This window comes from Perognathus longimembris, chromosome 15, assembly GCF_023159225.1.
Source record: "Perognathus longimembris pacificus isolate PPM17 chromosome 15, ASM2315922v1, whole genome shotgun sequence".
Classification (NCBI taxonomy): Eukaryota; Metazoa; Chordata; class Mammalia; order Rodentia; family Heteromyidae; genus Perognathus; species Perognathus longimembris.
In genome coordinates, this window is record NC_063175.1 from 26,874,456 (window position 1) to 26,900,543 (window position 26,088).

Consider the following 26,088-nt stretch of genomic DNA (forward strand, 5'->3'; position numbering starts at 1 on the left):
CATCCTTACTTTATATATGATTTCCTAATTACAAGTACTAAACTTTGACTCTCCAAGCATTAAGCAATTTGTTAAAAGTTACAAAGCAACGATAGAAGGTGTTTGCTTGTTTGTTTGTTTTTCAATATGGGTTTCCTATGGGTCTAGGGCCAGCCTCAGACTTTGGTCCTAATACCTATGCCTCCCATGTAGCCGTGATTACATGCTTAACCCACAATATCTAAGTTGCCTGTTGAGACAGGGTCTTGGTACCTTTTTGCCCAGCCTGGCCTTGACCTATATTCTCTTCATTCCGAAATTATACAAGTGAGCCACCATTCCTGACCCAGGACAATCTTGCAAAGCCTTCTCAGAAGACTATTCCATTTTAAAAAATTGGGTTTATTTTAGGAAAGCTTCAAATATCATTCCCAGGTTTTTCTTAATTTATCTTTATTATGGAATTTCATATGTGACAAATAATTTTAGGTGATTTCCAGAGTATCATTCAAAATGTTGCATCCAGTTTTTAAGTTAAATACTTTCACTATCTAAACTGACTTCATAAATGTAGTATACTTGGTTCCTTTTTGTATAGTCTAATTATCTGAGTTAATAAGTAAATCCTTCCTTTCATCTTTATGCTCTAAAATTTTAGTTCTATTCTAAAACAAAGCCTATAAATACACTAGATCTAGAATTTTTTTCAATATTTTTTTTTTTTTTTTTTTTTTTTTTTTTTGCCAGTCCTGGGCCTTGGACTCAGGGCCTGAGCACTGTCCCTGGCTTCTTCCCGCTCAAGGCTAGCACTCTGCCACTTGAGCCACAGCACCGCTTCTGGCCGTTTTCTGCATATGTGGTGCTGGGGAATCGAACCTAGGGCCTCGTGTATCCGAGGCAGGCACTCTTGCCACTAGGCTATATCCCCAGCCCATCAATATTTTAATACTAAAATAACTAGTAGCTGTTCAGCCTGAAGCCACAGGTAGATCAGTAACACAAGCTACATTTTAAGTTGGAGTAATGAAGCTGTTGTGCTAATGGGCTATTTTCCTTTAAAATACATTAAAAAAGTACATGGAAAAAGTACATAAAAAAAGTACATGAAAAGTATAAAGAAATTCCTAGAGGAAACTTTGTATAAATACATATATGTATATATTACTACTGTTTCCTTAGTCTACTTAATTCCATCTTTCTCTCTGTCTCTCTCTGTCTCTCTGTCTGTCTCTCTCTCTCTCTCTCTCTTTGTCTAGTACTAAGGCTTGAACTCAATCTAGGTGCTTTTTCTGAGCTTTATTGTTCACAAGGCTATTGCTCTAACCCCTGAGCCACAACCCCACTTTCAATTGTTGTGGTTCATTAGAGATAAGAGTCTCATGGGCTTTCCTGCCTGGGGTTGCAGCCTCCTGAGTAGCTAGCATTACCAGAACATTCCAAATCTTATTAAGTTTGTGCTGGTTAACGTTGACTTGACTGGATCCAAACCACCTAGGAGATTAGTAAAGGAATCACTTCTAGCTTCATGGTGTTTCCAGAGAGGATTAGCTAGGTGAGAAGACCTTCCATGAAGATGACTGGTGCCATCCCATAGGCTGAGGGCCCATATGGAATGAAAGGACAAAGCAAGCCTCTCTCCTTCGTCCCTTCTCCCTCCTCCTTTCTTCCCTCTCCCTCAATAAGCGCCCAAACCCCATTTCCTCTCTAAAGTGCAAGTTGTCAACTCACACATAAGTTCCTGGCATGTTGTATAAACCACACACATTTGGTGACACATTAATCATCATGACAATAAAGTGTCCAGAGCAGATCCTCTACTGTTTAACCTTTGTAGTCAAAGTCACTAGACAGATTTCAGTGATCACACATTATGAATTACACAAAAAGTGAAGGAACAGTAGAGCTTCTTCTACCTGGAGCTCCTCATTGGCTTTCCTCCCTTTCTGTGTTGTCACTCAATGTTGTTCCCTTCTGCCTCCACCCCTTTGCAGGTACAAGTGTGCTGGTGCAACAGACCCAGCAAGAGCTGGGGAGAAGTGAGATTCAGTTCCTGCTTTCAGACAACCAGGGCCACAGCTGTCCTGAGAAACAGATCCTCACCCTCACTGTGTGCGAATGCCTGCACGGTAGCGGCTGTGTGGAAGCCCAGCATGACAGCCACTTTGGCCTGGGCCCAGCAGCCATTGCACTCATGATTTTGGCCCTTTTGCTCTTGCTACGTAAGTCTTCCAAGCCACTTTCTACCTTCTTTTGTAATTTGAGAGCCCTGATCATGATTTATTACTCGATAGATGTTAATTAGTTCACTTATTAACAGTAGTAGGGTTTGAACTGAGGACCTTGTATTTGCTAGCCAGGTAATCTACCATCTGAGCCTCACCCTCAGATCTTTATGTTTTGGGAATTTTTGAGGTCGGGTCTCCCGTTTTGCCCAGGCTAGCTTGGACTGCCATCATTTGGCTTATGCTTCCTATATTCCTGGCATTCCACTGCACCCAGCTTTTGGGGGTTGAGATGGGGTCTTATAAACTTTTCAATTGGGCTGGTATCAAACTGCAATCCTGAATGTAGAAGCCACCATACCCACTCATTTGTTTCTTAAATGTGTGTGTGTGTCTTTGTCTGTGTATCTGTGTGTATATGTGTATATGTGTAGTTTTAAGAGATTTTAATAGAACTTTAGGAACTAGTATTTCAACAATTCATGGGTTACTTAAGACCTCAGAGAGTCATGCCCTCATACAAAATTCTGCATAATTCCAATGTTCTAGAATATTGAAATACATACAATTTGTGGGGAAGGGGGATGTCGGGAGGGGAAAACTGGGAGAAAATAAGGATAGAAGTGACACTGTTCAAAAAGAAATATACTCATTACCTGATTTATGTAATTGTAACCTCTCTGTACATCGCTTTTACAATACCAATAAATAAAGGAAATGTTTAGAGTCTTCCTACAACATAAAAAATAAATACATTGAATTTTTCTACTGTCAAAAGCTTTTGATCTTTAAAATGGGGGACAGCAAATTCACAGGTTTTTTTTTGAATCATGGCTTTAAAAAGTTTCAGTCTTTGAATTAGTTTTTCTGTCTTGGGTGCTTGCTGTGTTAGCATTCTACCCAGTATCCACAGATAGTCTTTTGGTGATGGACATGACTCCCTCCTCTGTCTTCAGGCTTTGGGGGGACAGAGAGATGAGTCAGGGTCAAGAAGAGAAAAAATAAGACACTAGGGCTGCACATCAGTGAAGACTGAACTTCAGGACATGATAGCAAATTCTAAAATGGTGACTTAAGCTGGTGTTAGTGGCTCATTCCTATAATCCTAGCTACTTAAGAGGCTGAGATCTGAGATTCACGGTTCAAAGCAGGAATGTCAGTGAAACTCCTGTCTCCAGCTAACTACCAGAAAATCATAAGTGGAGCTGTGACTCGAAATGGTAGAGTGCTAATATTGAGCACAAAAGGTCATGGATAGTGCCCAAGCCCTGAGTTCAAGCTCTAGGACTGAAAACAATTAATTAATCAGTTTAATTTAATGGTGACTTAAGTTTAGAACTACGTCAGGACTAACCATCTCCTTCCCAATCTTGCTTCCATACAGTTGTGCCACTTCTGCTGCTGGTATGCCATTGTGGAGAGGGTGCCAAAGGCTTTACCCCCATCCCTGGCACTATAGAGATGCTTCACCCCTGGAATAATGAGGGGGCACCCCCCGAAGACAAGGTCAGTTCCTCACATATCAATGCCACTTGCTATAATTTCCTGGTTTTAAATTAAGAGGCTTTTGGAGGTGCTTTCGTCCATGAGACAATAATGCAATGGTGCCATTGCTGTTTGTTCCCACTAACCTAAAGTACTTGGAATCTCCAGAGTGACAGTGACTTGGAGATTGAGCCCTCAACTTGTGACATCTCATAACACCTCCAGGTAGATAGGGTCAGGGTTACGATGGGCTTGACTTGGCAGACAACGCAGCCATGCCTGCTGCAGAAGTGGTCTTGCACTTGCTGGTGGAGAGAGATCCCCTCACATTGGGAGTCTGTGTTGACTGTTGTGGTATGAGAGCAGGGAGCAAAGGCAGCCTCCCTTTTCAACAGTAGTCATTTCAGACTCCCTGCCCAGGCCTTTGTTAAGCAAAGGGCACAAGTGACAGCCTATTTTGTCATGGTTACCAGAACAGAGTTGATACAGTGTTGCTGCAAGGTGACAGTTTGTTGTTAATCAGTAGGTAGAGCATGGATCAAGATATGACCCAGAGAATGGCAAGGGATATATAGGAATTTAGGATGGGATTTGGTGCTACACTTAAATGTACATTCTTTCACTGCCATGAATGACTCTATTTCCATTCCCCTTGAAACACTCCTCCCTTGTTGTTGCTCCTCCATGGCTAAGTCTCTTTCCCATACTGCACACTAAGGCTCCGCCCCTCACACTTGGGGACTCCCTGCTGGAAGATGAGTGAACTGCACGTTAAGCATATTTTCTAGAAGTTGCTCTGATGACTTCTGCTGTATTCACACCCATCAGTATCCAAGAGGCTATGTCCAGTAGCAGCTGAGGCTTAGAAATACATTCTTTCATTTTGTGTGTGTGTATGTGTGTGTGTGTGTGTGTGTGTGCTGGTCTTGGAGCTTGAACTTAGGGCTGTCACTGAGTGTTTTTGCTCAAAACTCATGTTCTACCACTTGAGCCACAGCTCTACTTCTGACTTTTGGGTGGCTAATTGGTCTTTCCTGCCAAGGCTGGCATTGTACTTTGATCCTCATATATCAGCCTCCTGAGTAGCTAGAATTATAGGCCTGAGCCACTAGCTCCAGGCCATGCTTTAATTTTGAATAGTTATGCCTACCACTGAAAACAAAGAGTCCTATAAGGGTGTGCACGTGCACGTGTGTTTGTGTGTGTGCCTTTGTGTCTATGTTTGTGTACTGTGTGTGAGTGCATCTATATGTATGTGTGTGTGTACTGGCTCTTGAGTTCAAAGCCTTGTGCTCTCAAATGGCTTTTTCACTTAAGGCTGGAGCTCTACCATTTGAGACCTCCCCCATTTCGTGCTTTGTGCCAGCTAGTTGGAAAGGAGGCTCTCACAGGGTCACCTGCTCAAGGACCTTCTTAGGTCCTAGTCTCCTGAGTAGCTAGGATTAAAGACAAAAGCCACCAGCACCTGGCTTCAAAGGATTTTTTCCTAAATGAATTGATCACTTCTTGCCATAATTTGCTACCGTAAGTGATTAAGACAATTTTCTTGCAAGAACCTTAGCATTTAACATGATTCATTTGTCCTGTATCTCTGTAATGAATAACTGCAGCCATTAAGTTAATAACACATTGCTTGAATGTTAGAATGTTGTTTTTGTTTTATCTTGGTTATGTGGGTTCTATGCAAGCACTTTAATTCACATTTTAAAAAAAAATCAAGTATTTTTCCTAAATCACCTCAGAGGAAATAGCTGTTCCCTCCTTAAGTTCACTTCACTCAGATCCCCAAGCCCCCCTCCCGCCTCAGTGTACAGACCCTCCATTCTTTGGTTCCCTTTTTAACTGTGATTACTCACAGGTGATGCCAGCCCTTCTAGCAGTAGATCATGCGGAGAACACAGCAGTAAGAAATGGAGTCGGAGGCGCCATCACCAAAGAAGCCACCATTAAAGGAAGCAACTCTGCCTCTTTCACCAAAGGGCAGCATGAGTTCTCTGATGTGGATGGACAGTGGGAAGAACACCGAAGCCTCCTGACTGGTGCAACAACCCAGGTGACTGGGACAACAGGAGCCTTCACGGGCCACGAAACCCTGAGGACCTCAGGAGCCACAGGGGCCTCCAGGGACACGGCTAGAACTCGGGCAGCTGCTGCTGCAGTGAATGAAGAATTCTTAAGGAATTATTTCACTGATGTAAGAGTAACTTTTGTATATGTGGGATACATTTTCCTTGTCCACTTTAATCCTGCACCCATCAATCTTGGTTATGCATATATGGCTTGCTTTTGATGGGGAAATAATTCAAATTTATCAGAAAGATCACAAGTCAAGCCTCACTATCTACTACGCATAAAGCATTTGTCAGAAAATGTGCAAGAAGTATAGACATTTTGAACTCCTGAATAGTTTACCAAGATTTCACCTGATTTTTAGTATTTCTCTACATCTGCCATTTATTCTTCCATTGTCTTACATGTACTACATGCATGCATGTGCATATATGTACAAACACACATAATAAATATATGGCAAGGGCTGGGAATATGGCCTAGTGGCAAGAGTGCTTACCTCGTATACATGAAGCCCAGGGCTCGATTCCCCAGCACCACATATATAGAAAATGGCCAGAAGTGGCTCTGTGGCTCAAGAGGCAGAGTGCTAGCCTTGAGCAAAAAGAAGCCAGGGACAGTGCTCAGGCCCTGAGTCCAACCAAGACCCAGGACCGGCAATAAATAAATAAATAAATAAATAAATAAATAAATAAATAAATAAATAAATAAATAAATAAATAAATAAATAAATGGCAAGAACACACATACACATGCATGCATATGCCTATGTGCATACATGTTCAGATGTATGCACACATGCACATCCATGCATAGATACACACAATATCTACAGTACCATATAGTGCCATTCACAAATTTAGCATCTCTTTCCTTTGCCAGTCCTGGGGCTACAACTCAGGGCCTGTTCACTGTCCCTAGCTTCTTTTTGCTCAAGGCAAGCACTCCATCACTTGAGTCACAGCACTACTTCTGGCATTTTCTGTTTATGTGGTGCTGAGGAATCCAACCCAGGGCTTCCTGCATGCTAGGCCAGCACTCTACCACTAAGCCACATTCCCAGCCCATATTTAGAAACTTAACAATTGGCACAAGCTATATATGAATTCTGCCAATTATAGAATTGCATTTCTATTAATGATCCTGTCAGCATCCTTTATTAAATTTACTTTTCATGGGCTGGGGATATAGCCTAGTGGCAAGAGTGCCTGCCTCGGATACACGAGGCCCTAGGTTCGATTCCCCAGCACCACATATACAGAAAACGGCCAGAAGCGGCGCTGTGGCTCAAGTGGCAGAGTGCTAGCCTTGAGCGGGAAGAAGCCAGGGACAGTGCTCAGGCCCTGAGTCCAAGGCCCGGGACTGGCCAAAAAAAAAAAAAAATTTACTTTTCATGGCCATTTATTCTCCTTCAACACGAAAGCCCCTTCTTCCTTTCTTTGTTTTATTAGCTTATATTCAGTATAAAAATCATGGATTTCATCATAACGCATACATGTACTTTGATTAAATCACCACCTTTGGGTTCTGGATTTTTTTTTCTTGGTGCTAGAGTCTTGCACTTGCCAGTCAAGTGCTCTGCTACTTCAGCCAGGCCTTCAGCTCATCTTCACATTTTAGGTACTTTATTTTTAGATAAGATCTTGCATTGCCTGACTTACTACACCTACCCCAGCTGACTTGTTGAGATGGAATCCTACTGATGTTTTGCCTGGGCTGGCCTCCAATTTTGATTCTCCTAATTTCCATCTCCCAAGTAGCTTGGATTATAGTCGTGAGCCACCCTTACCTGGCTCATGATATTGTTTATGTATTTATTTTGTGACTCATGGGGCTTGAACTCAGGGCCTGGGTGCTGTCACTGAGCTCTTTTTGCTATACCACTTTGAGCCACAGCTTCACTTTCAGTTTTCTGGTGGTTAATTGGAGTCTATCGAAGTGTCATGGATTTTCCCTACCTGGCTTTCAACTGTGATCCTCAGCTCTCAGCCTCATGAGTAGTTAGAATTACAGTCATGTGTCCCCAGCACTCAGCTTAAATAGCAATATTTTTTAAGTCTCTTGCTTTTTTTTAAGGTTTTTTTTGTTGCTATTGTTTAGGTTCTTAAAAACAACAACTATTTTTTTCTTTTTTGGTACTGGAGATTGAACTGAAGATAATGCACTTCCTAGACAAGTGCTTTAGCACTAAACCACATCCCTGCCCAAGTGTCTTGTTTGTAAAAGAATTTGTGTCATTGATTATTTGTCTCTCTTTGTATTTCCATTTTAGAAAGCTGCCTCCTATGCTGACAATGATGACAGTCACATGGCTAAAGATTGCCTGCTGGTTTATTCGCAGGAAGACACAGATTCCCTAAGGGGCTCCATTGGCTGTTGCAGTTTTATTGAAGGAGAGCTAGAGGACCACTTCTTAGATGACTTGGGTCTTAAATTCAAGACACTGGCTGAAGTTTGCTTAGGCCAAAAACTAGATATGGTTATGGAAATGGAGCAGAGGCCAAATCCAGTTAAAGAAACTAGCATGAGCACAGCTTCACTGTCACAGCATGAGCAAACCCGGGATAGTTCAGAGATTAGCTACTCCTCTAACAGCAGATTCCAAGTCCCAAAACCTATGCATGGAGCACACACAGAAAAAGTAACTCAGGAAACAGTCACTGAAATGGCAGTGTCTTCCAGGCAGAGTCAAAAGGTAGCATCACCTCTTCCTGACCCCATGGCTTCTGGTAATGTCATAGTGGCAGGATCTTCCTATGCCACAAGCTCTACTTTGCCACCAGGCACCGTGATCCTGGGTCCAGGACAGCCTCAGAGTCTTGTTGTGACAGAGAGGGTCTATGCCCCAGCCCCCACCTTGGTGGATCACCATTACACTAATGAAAGTAATGTTGTGGTTACAGAAAGAGTGATCCAGCCCAACGGGGGTGTCCTGAACCCCCTGGAAGGCGCCCAGCATCTTCAAGATTCACATTATGTTATGGTAAGGGAAAGAGAAAGCATCCTTGGCTCCGGTTCAGTGATGCAACCCTCTCTGACTACACCCAACAGGCAGAATGTGATGGTGACAGAAAGGGTGCTAACACCTGCTACCACTCTGCACTCTAGTTACCAGACACCCTCAGAAGCCTCGATCAAGGCTAGAAGCACTGTAGTTTCTGGATCTGGAGTCCTCAGCACTCTGCCAACTTCTGGTTTTACGGAATCTGGTCATTCTAACTCTACCATGACAACATCTTCTACCAGAGTCACTAAGCACAGCACTGTGCAGCATTCTTACTCCTAAATAGCATTCAGTCACAGATTCACATGGAACATAAGTAGCAGTGACTGGCTGAATGTTTTCTGTTTTCCTGGCCTTTCAGGAGCCCTGCAGATCTGCAGACAGAAGTAATTGAGCTTAAACCTCTTCTCAGTCACTGATCTGCACAGGACTACACTGTCTTTTCTTCCATTGGTGTATTTTAGAAATACCCTGGGGACATAGAGATGATACTGTTTCTTAAGTGCCTGTTTTCAGTAAGTTGTGCAGACAATAATCACAAAACAGGGACATCTGGCTTCTGACAATTTGCTAAATTGACACACCTTATCCAGTGCATTTGCCAAACCAGGAAACTGGATTTTTGTGCATACCCTGTTAACATTTAACCTAGAGTCTCCACATTCCTGCCCTAAGCAGATATATAACTCATTTATCCAATGGTACATCTATAGTCTGAGCTACCACTTTCTTTATGGGTCTCATTTAAGATTGAAACTCATTAATTTAAGTGATATGTGTTAAATTTTGAAGCACTGAAATAGAATATATATTGTATGTGTATATATAAGACATTTATGTATGTATGCTGGCCTCAAGATGAATCATATATTCTTGTCCTTCTACAGCCAAGAAAATTTCACTTATTACAGTAATAATAGTTCATCTTAAAAAAGCACTCAGGATACTCTCTCCTCCTCCCCTAATACTAGGACTTGAACTCAGGGCCTTGTGATCTTGCTTAATTGTTTTGCTCAATGATGGCACTCTACCACTTAAGCCACACTTCCACTTCCAGTTTTTGATGGATAATTGGAGATAAGAGTCTCATGGACTTTAATACCCTGGCTGTCTTCAAATCTCAGTCCTCAGATCTCAGCCTCTTGAGCTGCTAAGATTATAAATGTGAGCTACTAGTGGCTAGAATATATTATTTTCTGAAAAGCCACCATTTGGTGCAGGTAAATTAACCAGACATATTTCCTACTATTGTAGGGGTAGTGTCTTATCAGTCATCTTTACACTGACATATACTGTGCCTAACATTGTGCCAAATAATTATTAATAGAAGCAAACTGAATTGTCAAGCAATTCTTTTTGAGGTAAAGTGCACAAAAAAGATCTTATGTTTCTTTCATTATGAAGTTTGAAATTATGCTCTTCTTCTGGTGTCTCTGAGTCATTTATTGGCTTGTCATGCCTTAGTACATGGGTAATAGATGCTATATTATAAAATCCTCAAGTATTTACTTGATTTTGCACAACATCCCTGCCTTGTGTTTGCAAAAGTTACCAGAGTTATGTGGCTCCAAAATAGATCATATTTTATTTCTCTCAGAAACAGCAATGTTTCAAAATATATGTGCATATCAGGAAGAGTTTACATAAATACTCCCTGCAATGAAATTTTGTAATTTTTACAGACTACCTAACTTCTTGACTTCTATTTTGTTAAGGAAATGAAACATGAAGATTATACTTTTGTAGGCTTTCTAAAGAGAGTGTTTACTTGAATTGTGCCACAAGAAGATTTATATACTGCTCCAATATCTCAGTGTTAGGACAGATAGTTTTAGACATTATAAATTGTGGCTGAGATGAAAATGTCTCTTCTGTGACCTAGAATTGTTTACACTATACCTAGTAGGATTTTTTTTGTAGTTGTTTCCATTTTCAATTGTAGATGTAGATATATTTTGCCAATAGGAATATCACTGCTGTGTGAACATGTACATATGATTCACATATCCAGAAAAACAAAAGTTGGTCTTAAACTCCCTCCTTGGACAACCTTGAAAACCTTATCTGGCCCTTGTGTTTTCAGTGGTATGTTCCCCAAAAGGCGATGTGCATTCATTTTTATATGTTTGTATGTGTACCATCATAAATATTTAAATAAAAGACAATGTTCGAAATGTCTCATTCTCTGTAGCTTCTTACTGATGTATCATATGTTACTAGGAAGATTGTTTAGTTAACAAGACATTGCTTTGGACTGTGTTGATTCCAGAGCTCTGCTTGAATGAGCATAGCCAGTTTATTTTACAAGACTATTGTTTGTCTTCCTAACAAGGAAAAGAAAGACGAAAGCCCATTTAATCTTGAATGTCAGATCAGTGAACTGTATGTACTCTAAGAATTAACTCTAAAAATTAAATATGGTTACTGTTCGACTTGTAATGGGGTTATAGCTCAATAAACTCATTATTAATAAAAACATGTAGATTGAATGTGCACATAGTACTCCTAGCCAACTGAACAATAGTCTAATTTTGGATGATTGCATTTCACATTGGTGTCAACATTTAAATCATGGTAAGTCAGAGACTGTATGTGTTACTTATTCACATTTAACTGGGTACTACAGTTATATTTCTGCTTGCCAAATTTGGCAACCTTGTTCCTAAGGAACTGCAGGACACTGCTCAGAAAATAGCCCAATAGTAACCTGTGGCATTTGTTGAGGAGGGGCCTTGCACATTTGACACAAAGAGATAATATCTTACTGGGCACCAGTGGCTCACACCTGTAATCCTAGCAACTCAGGAGGATGAGATCGGAGGATCACAGTTGAAAGGCAGCCCAGGAAAGAAAGTCTGTGGGACTCCTATCTCCAATTACCCACCAGAAAATGGGAAGGGAAGGGAAGAAGGAAGGAAGGAATATAGGGAGTGAGGGTGGAAGGGAGGGAGGAAGGAAGGAAGGAAAGAAATTCTACACTGTTTGAGAGGTGCTCTTAGTTGCTTGTCATAGTTCACAGGGAAAACAATCAGAATCACATCTCTAGAGGAGAATGAAAATCCATCTCCTATCTTACTGGATTCTCAGCTGGGACTCAGTGATGTAGCACAGATGAGTGAAGGAATATATATATATATGCATATATGTCTGTTTACATTGAGATATTCAATGTTCAGTTTATATTGTTAAGAGCAGTTACTGGACAGATTCTCAACCAGAAGAGGGTCAGAGAACTCAGCCATGGAACAATGGAAAGCCATGTTTAAACAGAAGGAAATGGAAGTGAGGTCCAAAAATGGTTGGATTACAGCTCAGTATTTGTCTTACTTGGACAAGGCCTAACAGAAAGTAGTCTGTGACTGACTACTGATTGGTTGAGACTTTCCTCCTTGTTACAGAAGTGAAGTATCAAATGTAATTCTCTCTTCATTTACCTACTGGGCTCAGTGGCACTTCATTATACAGGGACTCAAGGTAGAAGGCAGACTCAGGACAAATTTAATTTCACAATAAACCAACTTGGACTAAAAGAGGATTTGAGCTCCTTGGCAAGTTACGGGAAGGCCTCTAGGAAAAGAATGGCAAACAAGGGTAAGGGTGGTATAAACCAATTCTACAACTCACGGGAGAGGGAAATGGGAAAGGGGGAGAATGGGGGAGGAAATAAGCTGGATAATTAATGTACTCACTTGCCTTACATATGAAACAGTAACTCCTCTGTACATCACATTAACAATAAATAAATGGAAAAAAAAAGAACCAAACAAAATTAAACAAAAATATTTTTTAAAAAGAATATATTGAGGTGATTAAGGTGAGTATGCTTAAAAAATAAATCTAAGGGAGCTGGTTGACCTCCTTCCACCTATAAGTATGTAATACGAAGTCAGGACCTTTTCCACAGGAATCCCTTATGATTTTTGAGTCATCCTAATCTTCTTGGTATAGAGACACCATTATGGCTGGACATTTCCTTCATAGATGGAAATTTCCCTCAGGAAGGAAACTTGAATTCTGTCTTCAGAACTGTGTGACTTCTCAAAATAATCAACCTAAAGTAATTGCTATGGTAAAATAGCATAGAGGGAGGTGGCACGTTGTGGTCTCCTCTACTACCACTACTCCCGGAAATAAACTGATGAAACTTCAAAACACAGTGCATGAAGATAACTCGAATTCTGTGTCCAGGATTTTTATCCCAAGTGGCACAATGGAGCCACATTTGGCTGATCTCCACAGAGTGTGTCACAATCACCACTCCTTCAAGCGGTACACAATCACCTGGAAATGATGATTCACAAAGCAAAGGCCATGGAGATGTTCTAGGAAGTTAGAAGGAGAAGAAGAATGAAAGAAGAGAGAACAGGGATAAAGTAATAGAGGGAAAATTTGATCCAAGCACATTATATGAATGAATGGAAATGCGATGATGAAACTACTTCCCGTGTATGACTTAGTATACATTAATAAAGATAAATAAGATGATATGTTGCAGACAATAGTCATCAAGTAAGTATATGTTATTTATTTAACAAACCAAATCTCTTCTATCTCACTGTCTTTCAAATCATCTGGTAATACTGAATTTTTTATCTAATTATGTCTATTTATTGTTTATCTAATTTTGTCTGTGAATTTCCTACCGTAAAATTTCCTACCCATTGGGGTTTGCTTATACATTTGATTCTTTCAAACTTTACTTCCTAAATTACAAACATTACTATCATGTTACTAGTCACCTTTTAAACCATAAAAAATATTTCTACCCCAGTGATTGTGAAATATGCTTTACCTGACAGTAAAATGAAATACTTTTCTTACTCTTTTTCTGCTTCTTTTCTGTTGGTTTTGTTGCTGCTGTTGTTATTGTTTTTGCTGCTTGGCGAATTGAACATAGGGACCCGGGTTTACTAGGCAAGTACTCAACCCACTTCAGCCATTTTCTACAGTCCATTTTTAGGGTTTTATTCTTTTTTTCAGCTAGAGTCTCATACTTTTGCCAGCCTGGCCTTGGAATATAAACCTCCTTCATTTACCTCCTAAAGTAACTGGGATTACAGATATGTACTACCATGCCTAGACTCAGCTTTCTTATGTTTAGCACTTTCACAGTTTAATTTTTTGATTCTTCTCTTTCCCACCTGTCTCTCTTTCTCATAGAGTACATTTCTGGTGAAGAGCACATAGATTTGTCTTGCCTTCTTATCCATTTGGTAAGTGCTGGGGTTTGATGGAAGGCTTTACAGCAACTGCCCAGGTGTAGAAGCTGAAGCCTTCAACTTGCCATCTACTGTCTCTGTTCTACTTTTTCACTCTTCCCTCCTTTCCGGCATTGTGTTGCAAAAGGTGTGTTTCAGAATTTGACCACAGGCCATTTTGTCCTTTAAAATCCAGAACACTTTATCAACAAGATCTCCTGTCAGCCTGGAAAACCTTCCCACAGGTTTAGAGGAGAAAGAATATAACTGAATTATTGACTAAGCACCAAGCCATGAGGTATGTCTCACTGACAACAAATAAACACAGTGCAAGAGCAGGAAGAATGGGCTATTTCCTTGCAGCCAGGTAGCACACAGGGGTACTGGATAAAGGATAATTCGGCCCTAAGTAAGTCTCACCTATACCTGGTGCTGAGCCTGGCACTGCTCAGTCTCTTGCTGATCATTCTTTCTGCTATGAATAGAGCAGTACCTGGTATTTCTGGCAGTACCCTCACTGACCATCCCGCAGGGCCTGGAGAGAGTGGAGGCCCTGGGCCTCCTGGGGAGAGACCCAAGACTCGACCCCCACGCGCTGCCCCCTGACGAGAACCTTCCAAGTCATCAGTGGCTCCTGCGAGAGCCTATACTGAATGTTGCTCATTCGCATTGCCTGCGACTCACCGAGTTGGCGGGAAAACGAACTCTCATTGCCAAGGACTCTGATCGCAGAGCTCCAACACTTGCGAATGCTTACCATGGGGGGCCATCTGGGCAAGATTGGCCTTTGCCTGCCTGCGGCCATCCCAGCCCACGAGGGGTCAAAGCGCCAAGCGCCTGCAGGCTGTGGACGACCCTCGGCCTCCAAGAGCGGCCCTCTGCTCTTCTCCAGGCTTCCCACCTCTCTCCACTTCCAACAGCCTCCACACATTCCATTCACTCTATCTGCAAAGGACCAGCACATGTGAGTATCACACAGTGCCACTGGACACGGCTAGCACAATGAAAACCCAGAGAGGCAGATATTGTCCGCACAGCAGCAGGTGGTTGAATAAAGAGGAGCAACTGGAAGCAGCTCATGGCAACCTGCCTGATTCAATGTCTTCTGTCCTTAAGGAAGTGTCTTTCCCTAGTTCTGTCTGGATGTCTTGAGTCACCAAGTAACCTATAGGTTCTGAACTGGTACAGAGGAGTGCAGATGAATACTACTGTGCTCATGGAGCTACACCTACTGGGAAAAAGCAAGATTCATTGTCATTGTGAGGGGTAAAGGCAATAGGAAATCGATGACCACAAAGCTGCAAAATACATGAGTATTGTATCACTGAATAAGAGAGAGGGAGAGAACCACTACTTCCAGTCAATCAGAGCAGGTTAAGCTTAGGAATGCTTGACTTGTCCCACCCCATGAAATGCTCATCAGACTCACGGCCCAGCAAAGCTTCCCTAACTTGCAGCTTTTGAGAAAATGAAGAGACCCACATAAACGAGTTCTGCACTACACAGAAAGTCAGAAGTGCATGTGACCACTATGTGCAAATGTACCTAAGCTCTCTAGCCTCACCTGGGGGATGGCTGAAGTGAAGATGTCCGGCGTCTTCTGTCTTGTAACCTCCTTCACCTTCTTGTGGTGCCCATGTCCTCCAGGATGGACAGATCTCAAGACCTCAGACTGAGTCCTATGTATGGAATCCATCTGACTTCCAACAACAAAAAGAAAGACTCTGTAAGTTAAAGAAAAATGTGTAAAATCTAGCTTCCAAGACAAAGGAATTCTATAGAATAGTAAACAACCACTTAAGATGCTCTCCATGCAGAAGAATATTGTAAGAAATTAGTAGACTTAGGAAGGATGGAGCTAAGGAAACTAAAGGCCAATTTCAAACAAAAATGATTTACTTATAAACCAGAGAGATTGATGAAAAGATTTGAAATACTAGAAGTTCCAAAGCATATCATCATAAATATGTCGAGTTGAGAACAAATGGAAGACATGAGTACAACAGAAACTATTAACTTATAATAACTACAGAAAAGGATCTAAATGATAAAATGTTGTCAATGAAAAAAATGTAACAAATATCTAGAGTTGAGAACTAGCACATGTGAAATCTAGTAAGGTCTGATTTTCAACCCAATATAGTTACTTCTAATTATAGCATGCTATGAAAACTTTTAAAATACTCTAAATCCAAAAGATTGTCCTAAGAAATATCTTCTATCTATATTGAAAGTGTAGGAGACATGAAACCTAAGGTCTGATTTCCATAGTTGGTCAGTCCAGGTCTCCTAATCCCACTGGGGTGCTCGCCTATAGCTGGGTGAGGGAGAAGGGGGGCCTATGCTTTTTAAGAGACATCACATCTGGGATACCAGCCCATATATCTTACAAAATCATTCTAATGTGCAGGAGCCAGAATTGTGGCTTTCACATGGCACAAAATTGCACATCAATGAACCAGGCCTAGGTATTTGGAGCCAGTTAAATCTGGCTTTGTCAAAAAGACTCCACATACCATTCAGGTCCTCTGCACAAGAGCTGGACATTGGAGCATCACACAGTGCCGCAGGACCAGGCTTGGACTATCCAAACCCGGAGAGGCAAGTTTGCTTCAAAAGGAATAGGGGCTGTGAAAAGAGGAGGAACAGGAAACAGCCCCTGGGATTCTGCCTGCTTCAGAAGACTCTGTCCTTGAGGTAGGGTCTTGAGTCACTAATTTGAAATGGTAGAGAAGTCTGGAGATGAACTCTTCTAAACCTGGGCAGGAGAAAGTGGAACTGCACCTATCAGGACAAAGCAGGATTCAGGGATTTTAGAAGTGGTTAGACAAAACAGGGAATCGAGGAGGACAAAGAAGTAAGAAGACAGAGGGAAAGGGATCCTTAACGAGGAAGAGGAAGAACCCCACTTCTTTTATTCTTTTGTTTTTTGGAATTATAATGCTTTTATTACCAGAATGTATCAAAGACTGATCTTTATATAGTTCTGCAATATCGTGGCACATTCCCAGTTTCACAACATTTAAGAATAAGTGTGATAGTATTGCAGTTTTTCAGAATAGAATAAAATCTTTAGCTTTGGTGGGTCAGATCTAATGGGAAGAAACCTGTCTACTTCAGCCTGAGATTCACATAGCTTCAAAAGAGCAAGAAGGATGAATTCACACCAAGCACACTGTCAGAGCAGTCCAAAGACCTCTCTAGACTCCCAAAAATTAAACTTCAAAAATGAAAGAATTGAACATGTTAACTTACGTTCATTTAACCAAAAAAATCAAAGTAAATAGTCATTTCCCAGTCTTTATAGTGAGACTCACGCCAAGATCTAAGAAGTGTATAGAAATTGAATCATCATGGCATGTCGAGTTGAGAACAAATGGAAGACATGAGTACAACAAACTATTAACTTTTAATAACTACAGAAAAGGCTCTAAATGATATAATGTCAATGAAAAAAATGAAAAAGAATCACATCACTGGGGACCCATCACCCCAACATGCTTTGTTTCAAACAGTATTTTAGAAATACAACAATCACAAGGACTCAATGCTGCCTCCATATTCCCATAGTGTCATGAATTGACCCCGTACACAGCGGATAAAAGAGACCCTCAAATCTTAAAGTAAGAATTAGCAGGTAAATGTAGGAATACTTCTTTTGTCCCAACCCATGAAATGCACGTCGGAAACCCAAACTCCAGCTTCTCCATCTTGTAGCTCCGGAGATGATAGGAGGAGCCACTCACCATGTTCTGCCCTACACAATAATGCAAGAGAGCCAATGAACAACATGGATAGATGCTGCTGTAGTTCTCCTGCCTCACCTGGATTTCTGATGATGCAGGGAATCGGCTTCTGTCCTGGGACCTGTGAGTTCTCGAGGTGCCCACTTCGTCCAGAAGTGACAGGCACAGGCTGCTAACTCTATCCCAGCCGGCTGAAGCCAGAGGTCCAGGTTCAGTTTGCTTTCTGCAGCTCCAGAGTGTGCGAGGCTCTTCCTGGTAGGTTTTGGGGTCAGATTCAGACGAAGGATGTTTGTTTGGGAGAAGGGAATGGGAGGGGGTGCGGATTACTTTTTGCTAGTGTACTGCCATTGGGTCTCCAGACCCTGTGGAACCACACCAATGGCAAGACAGGGGGCTGCGAACCCCAAAGGCCCAAATCCCCTGAAGCTTTGGGTGGGTGTGCAGAAGCTCCAACAGAGATTCTGCTGGCAACCATGGGTAAAGGGGATGGAGACTGGGACACAGAATGCTCCAGAAGAGGACCTGGTAGCTGGGGCAGCCACAATGAGTCCAAAGCCACCGGTGCCAGCTGAGGCCTCCCAGCCACCTGAGAAAAAAGGGGCCTGGGACAAGCTAGCAATCCTGGTGCCCACAGTGCCGGTGGCCTTGGCCTGAGAGGTGGTCCCACAGCCCGTGGTGGGGAGGCAGCTGAGGGAGGGCTGCTTGCTGGCAGGGGCCACAATGGTGGAGGCTGGGCAACCCTGACAGCTCAAAGTGGCCTGCCTAGAGTAGCCCAGAGCCCTCTGGCCTACTACTGAGGCAAGACCAGGCTCTGCAGGGGTGTGTGTGGCCAGCGCCTCTCCGAGCATCAAGGAGCAGCCAATGCCGGCAGGACTGGTTTCTTGTCCTCAAAGGCCAGCTTGGTGCAGACTCTTGGGTGGACACGCAAAGCCGGCTTGTTGGGGGAGGCAGAGGGAAATTTGAAGGCAGGCCTTGCTGTGTGGTGGAAGATTAAGCTGGCATCTCTTTCCTCAGAAGCAGGCGAGGGGCCTGCGAGAGCTGGGGAAGCCAGGGGAACTAGAGCAGGTGGCTGCTACCGAACTGGGCGAAGCCTTGATCTTGGCAAAGGGCCCTTGCCATCCATGCTCACCATGGAGCCACCAGCAGAGGCCAGGGGAGCCCCTACAATGCCCCTGGGAGGGGTAAAGTAGGTGGGAATGGCCTTGCTCTGAGGAGGATTTGTGCTTGGGTCTGTGGCAGAGGTGACAGAAGCCCTAGGGGAGCTGCCAGTATCCAGTACACAAAAGACCTGTGTGTTGTTGGCTAGAGCAGCTGGCTGTGTGGAAAAGCCAGATAGTGGCCCTGAGTTTGGGGATCCTATGCTGCCCATAACTGGCTCAGTGGCTGCAGCCTGGGTGCACCTGGAGGGAGACACGGTGGTATGTGTGGCCCTAGGTGGCACGGAGCTGTGGCCGTGGCCTTCAGGTGGAACTGGAACAGTGGGCCACGGCATGGCCGGCACATTATCATCAGTAGAACATGCTCCGTCCGCGAAGGACTGATAGGAGCCCCGAGCAGGGAAGCCTACCTTGGGGAATTGAGACATCATCACAGGCGAGGGTCTTGGGAGCTTCTGTGGTGGCTTTCCAGCCCCAGCACTGTCAGGGTGCTGTCTCTTGTGTTGTGGAACACAGACGGACCCTTGCTTGTCTCCAGCCACCTTGGTGGTTTTGTCTTGGAGGCCGTTGGCCAGTGGCTCCCCTGCCTTGGAATCTGGGATATTCCTGGAGGGTGCAGCCAGTGCGCAGGGGCTGGTGGTCTGCTCCTGACCAGGAGGAGGCGAAGCTGTGCCCTTCCAGAGGTGGATTTTCGGGGTTACCCCGCTGAACAGTCTCCTGCTGAGAGCCTTCATCTGATGGGTCTTCCAGCACCCAGCAGCCAGCGGGCCTAGGAGGAAATGGCGGGCCTGCTGGAGCAGATAGCATCTTTGAGGAGTGGGGAGAAGATTCCTGGTGAAAGGGGCAGGCAGGGCTCGCGATCCCCTCTTGCTGCCTCTCAGGAGAGAGATGAGGAGCCAGGAGGAGAGCAGAGGGATGCTCTTTTAGGCCGAAGGTCGTCCACAGCCCTCAGGCGCTTGGCACTTTGACCCCTTGTGAGCCGGGATGGCTTCAAGCAGGCAAAGGCAAGTCTTGCCCAGTTGGGCCTCCATGGCAAGCGTTCACAGACCTTGGCGCTCTGGGATCAGAGTCCTTGGCAATTAGAGTTGGTTTTCCACCAACTCGGTGAGTCACAGGCAACAGGAAAGAGCGATGTTCAGTATAAGCTCGCGCGGGAGCCATTGATGACATGGAAGGTTCTTGTCAGGGGGCAGCACGCTCCTGGGCCTCGAGTCTTGGGCCTCTGCCCACGAGGCCCAGGGTCTCCACTCTCTCCAGGCCCTGTGCGATGTTCAACATGGGTTGTGCCAGAAGTACCAGGTACAGCTTTTCTCATAGCAGAAAGAGTGATCAGCAAGAGACTGAGCAGTCCAGGCTCAGCACCAGGTACAGGTGATACTTTCTTAGGGCTGAATTATTCTTGATCCAGTACCCCTGTGTGTTGCTGCCTGGCTGCAAGGAAATAGCCCATTCTTCCTGCTCTTGCACTGTGTTTATTTGTTGTCAGTGATACATACTGCATGGCTTAGTGCTTAGTCAATAGTAGAATTATTTTCTTTCTCTCCTAATCCTGTTGAAGGTTTTCCAGGCTAACAGGAGATCTTGGTCTGATAAAGTGTTCTGTGGTTTAAAGTACAAAATGGCCTGTGGTCAAATTCTGAATCACACCTTTTGTAACACAATGCCAGAAAAGAGGGAAGAGTGAAAAAGTCGAACAGAGACAATAGATGGCAAGTTGAAGGCTTCAGCTTCTACACCTGGGCAGTTGCTGTAAAGCCTTCCATCAAACCCCAGCACTTACCAAATGGATAAGAAGGCAAGACATACCTCTGCGCTCTTCATCAGAAATGTAATCTACAAGAAACACAGAGACAGGTGGGAAAGAAAAGAAAGAAAATGTTAAATTGTGAAAGTGCTTAACATAAGAAAGCTGAGTCTAGGCATGGTAGTACAAATGTGTAATCATACTTACTTAGGAGGTAAATGAAGGAGGGTCATGTTCCAAGGCCAGACCTGCAAAAGTGTGAGACTCTAGCTGAAAATAGTAAAAACCCTAAACATGGGACTGGAGAAAATGACTGAAGTTGGTTGAGTACTTGCCTAGTAAACACGAGTCCCTATGTTCAATTGGCCAAGCAGCAAAAACAATAACAACCGCAGCAACAAAACCAACAGAAAAGAAGCAGAAAAAGAAAGTTATTTCATTTTATTGTCCGCTAAATCAGATTTCACAATCACCAGAGGGAGAGATATTCCATGTAGTTTCAAAGGTGACTAATAACATGATATGAATGTTTATAATTCAGGAAGTAATATTAGAAAGAAACAAGCATATAAGCAAAACCCTAATGGGTAGGATATTGTAACAGTTCATTTTTCAGTAGCTAATAAATAAAATTAGACTTAAAAAAATCAGTAATACGAGATGATTTGAATGACAGTGAAATAGGAGTAGGAGATTTTGGTGTGTTCAAAGATATAACATTCACATACTTACTTGTGTCTGCAACACACCATCGCACTTATTTGTATTAATGTCTATTAAGGCATACACGGGAAGTAGTTTCATCATAGCATTTCCATACATACATATAATGCACTTGGATCCTATTTATCTCTCTATTACTTTATCCCTCTTCCCTCCTCCTTCATTCTTGTCCTTCCAGCTTCCTAGACATCTCCATTTTACTCCCATGGCCTTTGCTTGTGAACTGTCATTTCCAGGTGATTGCGAGCACCTTGAAGGTATGGTGATAGGGACACACTCTGTGGAGATCTGCCAAACGTGGCTCATGACTATAGTCAAAGCTACTTGGGAGATGGAAATCAGGAGAATCAAAATTGGAGGGCAGCCCGGGCAAAACATCAGTAGGATCCCATCTCAACAAGTCAGCTGGCCTAGCTATAGTAAGTCAGGCAACGCAAGATCTTATCTAAAAATAAAGTACCTCAAATGTGAAGATGAGCTGAAGGCCTGGCTGAAGAAGTAGAACACTTGACTGGCAAATGCAAGACTTCAGCACCAAGAAAAGAAAATCCAGAACCCAAAGGTGGTGGTGTAATCAAAGTATATATACACGTATGCATCAGGATGAAATTTATGAATATAAGCAAATTAAACAAAGAAAGGAAGGAGGGCTTTTATATTGATGGAGAATAAATGGCCATGAGAAGTAAATCTAATAAAGGATGCTGACAGCATCATTGATAGAAATGCAATTCTATAATTGGCAGAATTCATATATAGCTTGTGCCAATTTTTAAGTTTCTAAATATGGGCTGGGAATGTGGCTTAGTGGTAGAGTGCTGGCCTAGCATGCAGGAAGCCCTGGGTTGGATTCCTCAGCACCACATAAACAGAAAATGCCAGAAGTGGTGCTGTGACTCAAGTGATGGAGTGCTTGCCTTGAGCAAAAAGAAGCCAGGGACAGTGAACAGGCCCTGAGTTGTAGCCCCAGGACTGACAAAAGAAAAAGTTGCTAAATTTGTGAATGGCACTATATGGTACTGTAGATATTGTGTGCAACTATGCATGGATGTGCGTGTGTGCATACATCTGAACATGTATGCACATAGGCATATGCATGCATGTGTATGTGTGTTCTAGCCATATATTTATTATGTGTGTTTTTGTACATATATACACGTGTACATGTAATACACGTAAAACAATGGAAGAATAAACGGCAGATGTAGAGAAATACTAAAAATTAGGTAAAATCTTGGTAGACTATTCAGTAATTCAAAATGTCTATACTTCTTGCACATTTTCTGACAAATGCTTTGTGGGCAGAAGATACTGAGGTTTGATTTGTGATCTTTCTGCTAAATTTGAATTCTTTCCCAATCAAAAGCAAGCAATATATGCATGACCGTGATTGCTGGGTGCAGGATTAAAGTGGACAAGGATCAATTAACTACCCAAAAGTCAGAAATAGAGCTGTGGCTCAAGTGGTAGAACATGAGTTTTGAGCAAAAAAAGCTCAGTGACAGCCCAAAGTTCAAGCCCCAAGACCAGCACACACACACATACACAGAAAATGAAAGAATGGATTTTTAAGCCTCAGTTGATACTGGACATAGTCTCTTCGGATCTGATGGGTGTGAATCCAGCAGAAGTCATCAAAGTAACTTGTAGAAAATATGCTTAAAGTGCAGTTCACTCATCGTCCAGCAGGGAGTCCCCAAGTGTGAGGGGCAGAGCCTTTGTGTGCAGTATGGAAATGGGACTCAGCAATGGAGGAACAACAAGAAGGGAGGAGTGTTTCAAGGGAAATGGAAACAGAGTCGTTCATGACAGGGAAAGAATGTACATTTAACAATGGCACCAAATACCATCCTAAAATCCCTTGCCATTCTCTGGGCCATATCTAGATCCATGCTCTACCTATCGCTCTACCTAACAACAAACTGTCACCTTGCAGCAACACTGTATCAACTCTGTTCTGGTAACCAAGTCAAAATAGGCTGTCACTTGTGCCCTTTGCTTAACAAAGGCCTGGGCAGGGAGTCTGAAATGACTACTGTTGAAAAGGGAGGCTGCCTTTGCTCCCTGCTCTCATACCACAACAGTTGACACAGACTCCCAATGTGAGGGGATCTCTCTCCACTAGCAAGTGCAAGACCACTTCTGCAGCAGGCATGGCTGCTTTGCCTTCCAAGTCAAGCCCATCGTATGCCTGACCCTATCTACCTGGACGTGGTATGAGATGTCACAAGTTGAGGGCTCAATCTCCAAGTCACTGTCACTCTGGAGATTCCAAGTATTTTAGGTTAGTGGGAACAAACAGCAATGGCACCATTGCATTATTGTCTCATGGATGAAAGCACCTCTAAAATCCTCTTAATTTAAAACCAGGAAATTATAGCAAGTGGCATTGATATGTGATGAACTGACCTTGTCTTCGGGGGGTACCCCCACCTTATTCCAGGGGTGATCCACCTCTGCAGTGCCAGGGATGACAGCCTCTCCACAATGGCATGGACTTTCCTGTCAGGGCTAGAACCGTAGTCCTCAGATCTCAGCCACCTGAGTAGCTAGGATTATAAGCAAGCCTGAGCCACGAGCACCCAGCTCTTTTGACTTCTTTAGTGACAAGAGGCATGAATTGGTCTAAGCCGAGATCAGTGCGCGCTCCTTACAAACTCTGTAAGAGAATACACACTGTGCCTGTCTGTTGTTGGCTATAGGATGAGGGTGTGCAAGACGTTCTCCTGCTTATATGTTTAAGATCAACCTAGCAAGACCATCACGGACACAGTCATTATCACCGTTGAGGACATCAATGACAACTTCCCCACACTGGTGGAGCCCGTGCAGAGTGTGTGTGTGGAAGCGGCCCCCAAGTGAACGTGACAGTGCTGCAGCGGGATGGCTTCTCCAACAGTGTGCCCTTCAGTTTCTCTATCGCTGACATTCCACCTGGAACCACCAAAAAATGGAAAATAATCCACCAGGAAAGGAAGCAGAGCTAACTATTGAGATACATTATACACATAGCTGCAAGCTTTTCTTCTGTAGCTGTTGTTTTGTCTCCCATTTGTTTGTCCAATATCACTTGTGAAAGGCATTTATAAAATGAGGTTCACTGTAGACATTGTTCCTTATAATGTCTTTGGGAAAAAACATTGTCTGAAAAAATCTAAATGGCAGCAGGGCCAGGCACTGTAATCTTAGTTCCTCCAGAGGCTGAAATCTAAGAATCACAATTCAAAGCAAGCACAGGCAGGCAAACCTAAGAGACTCAAATTAACCACCAAAAATAACAGAAGTAGAGCTGTTGTTTAAGTGATAGAGCACCAGTCTTGAGTGAAAAAGCTAAGGGAAAACACCAAACCTCTGAATTCAGTCTGCAGAACACACACATACACACACACACACACACACACACACACACAGTAGGAAGTTGTTTTTCACAAAGCTGTGGAAATAATTTTGTCTTTTTATCTAGGCAGTCAAAGCGTTCCTAAGTACAACAATCACAGTAGGTAGTTCCTAAATTATTAAATATGCCAACAATAAAACAATAATTTCACTTAAATAACATTTATTAGTATTACTCGCTCCCGGCACTCCGTATGCACTATCATACATCCTTACTTTATAGATTATTTCTTAATTACAATTACTAAAGTTTGACTCTGCAAAGCAATGATAGAGATTTTGTTTGTTTGTTTTTCAGTATGGGTTTCCTATGGGTCTAGGGCCATCCTCAGACTTTGGTCCTAATACCTATGCCTCTCATGTAGCCGTGATTACATGCTTAACCCACAATATCTAAGTTGCCTGTTGAGACAGGGTCTTGGTACCTTTTGCCCAGCCTGGCCTTGACCTATATTCTCTTCATTCCAAAATTATACAAGGGAGCCACCATTCCTGGCCCAGGACAATCTTGAAAAGCCTGCTCAGAAGACTATTTCATTTTAAAAAATTGGGTTTGTTTTAGAAAAGCTTCAAATATCATTCCCAGGTTTTTCTGAATTCATGTCTGTTATGGAATTTCATATGTGACAAATAATTTAGGTGATTTCCAGAGGATCATTCAAAATGTTGCATCCAGTTTTTAAGTTAAATACCTTCAATATCTAAACTGATTTCATAAATTAGTATACTTGGTTTCTTTTTGTATAGTCTAATTATCTGAATTAATAAGTAAATCCATCCTTTCATTTTTATGCTCTAAAATTTTAGTTCTAGTCTGAAACTGAGCCTATAAATACACTAAATCTAGAATTTTTCCACATTTTAATACTAAAATAACTCATGACTGTTCAGCCTGAAGCCACAGGTAGATCAGTAACACAAGCTACATTTTACGTTGGACTTACAAAGCTGATGTGCTATGAGCTACTTTTCCTTAAAAATACATGAAAAAAGTACATGAAACGTTCGTGAAAGAAAGTACATGAAACAAAATGTACATGAATCGTATAAAGAAATTCTTAGAGGTAAATATACATACATATATGACATGAAGATGACCGGTGCCATCTCATAGTCTGAGGGCCCATGTGGAATGAAAGGACACAGCAAGCCTGTCTCCTTCCTCCCTTCTCCCTCCTCCTTTCTTCCCTCTCCCTCAATAAGCTCCCAAACCCCATTTCCTCTCTAAAGTGCAAGTTGTCAACTCACACATAACTTCCTGGCATGTTGTGTAAACCACACACATTTGGTGACACATTAATCATCATGACAATAAAGTGTCCAGAGCAGCTCCTCTACTGTTTAACCTTTGTAGTTAAAGTCAC

General features: G+C 42.7%; 1 protein-coding gene across 1 annotated transcript in view; it reads left to right on the top strand.

Annotated features, from left to right (window-relative positions):
* Nucleotides 1-9,646, top strand: part of LOC125363998 (desmoglein-2-like) — a 44,483-nt gene extending 34,837 nt beyond the window's left edge. The window contains exons 13-16 of the mRNA XM_048363367.1: nt 1,971-2,198; nt 3,586-3,707; nt 5,545-5,880; nt 8,029-9,646. Coding sequence (XP_048219324.1) covers nt 1,971-2,198; nt 3,586-3,707; nt 5,545-5,880; nt 8,029-9,042 — 1,700 coding nt within the window. The 3' untranslated portion in view covers nt 9,043-9,646. The remainder of the gene's footprint in view (nt 1-1,970; nt 2,199-3,585; nt 3,708-5,544; nt 5,881-8,028) is intronic.
* The last annotated feature ends 16,442 nt before the right edge of the window (nt 9,647-26,088 follow it).